This window comes from Oryza glaberrima, chromosome 6, assembly GCF_000147395.1.
Source record: "Oryza glaberrima chromosome 6, OglaRS2, whole genome shotgun sequence".
Taxonomy (NCBI): Eukaryota; Viridiplantae; Streptophyta; class Magnoliopsida; order Poales; family Poaceae; genus Oryza; species Oryza glaberrima.
The window spans coordinates 3001978-3007977 of NC_068331.1; the positions used below are offsets into that span (position 1 = coordinate 3001978).

Consider the following 6000-nt stretch of genomic DNA (forward strand, 5'->3'; position numbering starts at 1 on the left):
AATTAATTCCTTTCTGTATATAATTATAATATTATAATTGTTATGCCATTGATTTATTGACACAGCTAGAGATGGTATCGGCTTATCTTGCCCGGACAAATCGAGCTAAGCAAGAACATTTACATAATAAGCAGGCATCAGATTAAGACAGCAACGCAGAATTGCAGACAGAGAGAATGCATGGAGGCAGCTAGCAAGCAGCCCTTGCCTGTTGGTTCTCTACACGGTTTCAATCAATCACCAGCTAATTGGCAGACATTCAAACACATCGCAGCACCGTAGTATAGTACTTTTAATTCGGCTTCGAGATACGACTTTTATCATTAATTGCCTTACTCAACTTAATGTTCGGATTACATATCATGTAATATTATAAAAAGTTTCTACTGGTGTAATAAATGTTATAAAATAAACTCAAATACATATACATAGTTCCGAATATATGCCCCTCCGGTTTTTAATGTACAACACTTAAATTTTGGATGTGTGTTCGTTTAGAATCAAATCTGAAATAGTATGTTACTTTTAAAGTGCCTTTAAAGATAAAACAAATCACAATAAAAATACATATATTTTTAAATAAGACAGATGATCAAGCATGCATATATATATATATATATATATATATATATATATATATATATATATATATATATATATATATATATATATATATATATATATATATATAAAGTCAACAGATCAGTCATATATTATTAGAAGAGAATTTCTTGTATGCCCCTAAAATTTAAGTCAATCTTTTTTATGCCCTTGAGTTTTATTCACTCTCTTGTATACCTTTTGATTATGATTTCATCCATATTTGCCGCCTTGTTGTACGGGTTGATAAGTTGTGGAAAAACCAACAAAGCAACAAATATGAGTAAAACTTATATACATGCGTCTTCTTAGCGATTTAAAAATCAATGCTGAAAAATAAATTACGGTAAAATTAAAAATCTCAAGATAATCTCTAAAATGAAGTTTTAAAATTTAAATTTTGGTTGCGACTGATAAGCCAAAAAAGCAAACGATGGGAGGCTATATCAACAGTCAAACTAGCTAATTTAGAAAGACGACGTCGAATTACTACGGATTAATTGGAGGCAGTAGCAAAATAGAGCCTGTCTCTGCCGGGTGCATGCATGATTCTCGATCATATCCCATCTCTCCTCAGTCCTCGCAGGAACAGGAGGAAGTATATAGCTGCAAGATCGATCTAGCCTGAAAAACTACTATAGCAACTAACTACTGTAGCTAGATTACGCTTAGCTATAGCTGCTGCTGCTGCATCTATCTGTAAATTCCAACTACGACATCGACTGCTACAAGCTAGCTTGGCCGGCTAGCTAGATAGCTACTCCATTCGTCTAAAATAATCTAACTTAATATTGGATGGGACGTTTTCTATTATAACGAATTTGGACTAGAAAACATCAAATCCAATACATACTCATACTCTTGTTAAGATTTATTGTACTAGAAAACATCAAATCAAATATAATAGTAGGTTGATTTTTTTTGGGACAGAGGGAGTAGCTCAGAAGAGAAAGCTTTGCGAAATAGGAGTAGCTAGCTATCTCTAGCTAGGGCGCGCGCCATCGATGCGTGACCACCGAGCTCGCCTCGTCCACAGGAAGACGATGCAGAAAGCGGCCGGCATGCAGTACACTGACCGAGCTAAGAGAGAGAGATGATATTATTCTTCTGCAGCTAAATTAAAGTGAAAGTTGGACATGGACATGGACATAATTTTGCATGGCCATCATCTTGCCCTCCTATATAAAGCGGCCATCTCACTCTCAACCACAGCTCGATCCAGCAGCCCTGCACCACACACAGTTCAGCTAGCAGATCACCTAGCTAGATAGCTGCCTCTATCACAGTATATTTGCTACCTGCAACTTGCTGCTGCTGCAATAGCCGGCAGCTGCAGTAAGCAAAACTATATACCTTCAGGGTTTTTTGCAAGATGGCCGGAAGTGGCAGGGACAGGGACCCTCTTGTGGTTGGTAGGATTGTGGGTGATGTGTTGGACGCGTTCGTCCGGAGCACCAACCTCAACGTCACCTATGGCTCCAAGACCGTGTCCAATGGCTGCGAGCTCAAGCCGTCCATGGTCACCCACCAGCCTAGGGTCGAGGTCGGCGGCAATGACATGAGGACATTCTACACCCTTGTACGTGCCCTACCATGTGTCGTAGTTGGTGCAGAGACCAGAAGTTATACTTTCTTTCATTATTATATTATAGAAAAATTTTGTTTGGTACTTAACCCAAGATGATTTTAAAATGCATTAATTTGATATTTGTCATGGTTTTTTGTGGTGTGTACCTGCAGGTGATGGTAGACCCAGATGCACCAAGCCCAAGTGACCCTAACCTTAGGGAGTATCTACATTGGTAAGCACACTGATGTTAGCTAGCACACTTGTTTTCATGCAATGATCAAAATAATCACTGCTAGCTGATTTACATACATTAGCACATCTTGACATGATGGGTTGATCATCTTAATTTGTTTGTCTACAGGTTGGTCACTGATATTCCTGGTACCACTGGAGCGTCATTTGGTCAGTATTAAACGATCAAATGGTTTAGATTGATTTGATTTCCCACTTAAATACTTTGCAGTATAAAACTAACAGAGGTAAATTGTCTTTCCATACTATTGTTTTTGGGGGGGGGGGGGGGGGGGCAGTGAGTTGTTGAGCATTTTCCCTCACTCGCGAGCCCCCAGTTTGCCCCATTAATTCCCCGTCATCCTTCACCACCACAAAAAAAAAGTGATTTGGAGAGGGATACGCTCCTCCAAATATTTTTTAACAAGTTCACCACCACAACGAGGCACCGACAACCTCCATGAGTCCACGCACCCTGCAGCTAGTGGTGCCACCAGCACCATAGTTAGCCACACTGCGAGCAATCCACGCCATCACCTGCCGCTATGAGTCCACGATCACACGCCTCGATCAGCCAGCTGCCATGATATGTCGGCTTGGGCTTGGATTCCACAACATACCATGTCCCCATCGATGGCACCACACTCTAATTCGCCAACACAACACTGAAGGGATCGGATCGGGAGGGCTAGCTCACTCAAGATAGTGACGGGATGATTCGATGGGAATTCCATGGGGACCAAAGCACAAAATCATTAAAATGTCCTTTTCAATTCCATGGCAAATTCCTAAAGCAATACTCTCTCCATTCTATAATGTAGGTTGCACACTCATCATTTCAAGATTCAACTTTCAAAACATTTGACTAACGATTTGTATAATATAAATTGAATTTTATTTGCTAGAAATAATATTATTGGATTGATATTTCAATATATGGTTATAATTTTGTTACTACAAACTTTATAGTATATTAGAAATTATAAATAAAAAATTAGTTTTGTAGACCGTACATGCCAAGTTTGACCATACCATATTATGAAAAAGAGGGAGTAGTAACCTTGTTTATATTGGCAATATATACTCCCTCCGTTTCTAAATATTTGACGCCGTTAACTTTTTTAAACATGTTTGACCATTCGTCTTATTAAAAAAAGTAATTATTAAATCTTTTCCTATCATTTGATTTATTGTTAAATATATTTTTATGCATACATATAGTTTTATATATTTCACAAATGTTTTTGAATAAGACGAATGATCGTCAAATATTTAGAAACGGAGGGAGTATATTGCTAGTAAATTTTACCGTAAAGTCATGTTTCTTCATGTGTCTTTTTTAGAACATTTCTTCTTCATGTGTTCCAATCAATTTTTTCGATCTCCACCACTACTACCACAGCTGTATGTGTTGCTAGCTGTTGCACATGCTCATGTTAATCTGAATCTGTTCATGGTTTTGCAGGGCAAGAGGTGATGTGCTACGAGAGCCCAAGGCCAACCATGGGGATCCACCGGCTGGTGTTCGTGCTGTTCCAGCAGCTGGGGCGTCAGACAGTGTACGCGCCCGGGTGGCGTCAGAACTTCAACACCAAGGACTTCGCCGAGCTCTACAACCTCGGCTCGCCGGTCGCCGCCGTCTACTTCAACTGCCAGCGCGAGGCCGGCTCCGGCGGCAGAAGGATCTACAACTAGCTAGCGATGATCCCGATCGATCTCCAGCATGCTATTGCAGGTTCAGACAATTGAAATGATTCTCGACACACAACATATGATGGTGTAATTAATTATGCAATTAATTAGCTGAGCAAGGCTAAGTTCTCTCATGAAGATCTAGCTTTGCTATCTATATAGTGAAGTGCAATAAGCTGCAGGTATATAAGACTGGATTTAGGAGCTAACTAAACCATGCATCATGTATATGTGAGATGCAGAGTCGTGCTCTTGCATCCAAGGATACATACAGCATATGCATGCAATATTGGTATCATATGCAGCGGCTGCTAGCTACTCCTAGAAGCTATACAGCAGAATGTAAACATATATGTGTAGCAGTACTTATACGTAGCACATCGATCTGCACATGTTGGATGTAGCAAGAAATTGCTATGAAATATAAGTAGAGATGTGCTTAATATATCAAATGTGTATCACATGTGTATCTATCAGCTGGGCATATAAAGTGTCTCTTTCAGGCTTCCATCTCACTGTCTATCTCGCCCCCCACTGAATATATATTTCGACAGCTGTCGCGTTCCGATTCGTCGAAATCTCTCGCTAGCACAGTTTAAGGACAGGTACTACGTGCTAATGATATGATATGATGGTGAAAGGGACTACAGCTAGGGAGTATCAATCAGAACCCATGTTTTGGAAAAGCTGATACGGATCGATATTGATCATATGCATGCGTAGAAGAATTCATCGTCAGAAAACGCGTACGATTGGTCGTATGTGAAAGAAGCATATATATCTAGATCTGTAACTCTAAAATCCACTCTCCTATGATCGATCGAGCATCCATTGGTGAGTTATATGTTCAAAAGCATGGATCGAGATCGTCACGATTGGTAGTGGGTGATCGATGCAGCTATACTAGCTCCTTTTCTCTCCCAATCGTCGAAGATTCAGGCATTCAGCCAATGCTGTTGCAGGGATATAATTGTCTCTGTTATTTTTTATTCTGACATTGTATACATCGATAGTAGTCGTCAATACACACATGTTTTATCATTATATTTCAAAACAATATATTTTACAAAAATATTTAAAATACTATCTATAGTCTATATGCAAGAAAGAGTTTTTCATAAGAAAGTGTCTACTCATAATTTTCACATTTTAAATAAATCCTGATACTTTTGCATTTATATATTAATTACTTAATATTTTCAGATTTTTTTATTTGACTACACGTGTTCTACGCCTCATCTTTTTGACAATGGAGGTAGTATAGCTACAATTGGCATCTTCGAGCAATTACTACTCAAACTTCTTTAAGTTTAACTAAATTTATAGAAAAATATAGTAATATTTTCAACATAAAACAAACATATTATCAAACTATATTCAATATTAGATTAATAAAAATAATTTTATATTTTAGATGTTGTCAAACTTGACAAAGTTTGACCTAAAAAAGTCATTCTCCTTTTCATATTATAAGTCGTTTGACTTTTTTCTTAGTTAAATATTTTTAAGTTTGACCAAGTTTATAGAAAAATATAATAATAATTTTAACACAAAACAAATATATTATTAAAATATATTCAATGATATACTTAATAAAACTAGTTTGACAGTTTAGGTGTTGCTAAATTTTTCTTTATAATATGAAACGGATTTGTAATATGAAACGGAGGTAGTACTTTGTACCTGATAATCAATGCAAATGTGTAGTGGTAACTGATCGCAATGTGTGACCACTGCAACTAATTAATAGATGGCCTCAACCTTATTTAGTTAATTAAGCATGGCTCAGGTTGATCTATTAATTACTCCCTCCATCTACTTTTGATAGTCATATTTCCAAATCTGAAAATTCTATTTTTGATATGCATATTTCAATTCAACAACCTATCATCTTAATGACTTTCTCA

General features: G+C 37.5%; 1 protein-coding gene across 1 annotated transcript; it reads left to right on the top strand.

Annotated features, from left to right (window-relative positions):
* The first annotated feature begins 1826 nt into the window (after positions 1–1826).
* On the top strand, positions 1827–4592 carry LOC127775482 (protein HEADING DATE 3A). Its single transcript, XM_052301735.1, has 4 exons — positions 1827–2179; positions 2341–2402; positions 2532–2572; positions 3867–4592. Exons 1-4 carry the CDS (start codon positions 1973–1975, stop codon positions 4094–4096), a joined length of 540 nt encoding a protein of 179 aa, XP_052157695.1. The 5' UTR covers positions 1827–1972; the 3' UTR covers positions 4097–4592.
* Positions 4593–6000: the final 1408 nt, after the last annotated feature.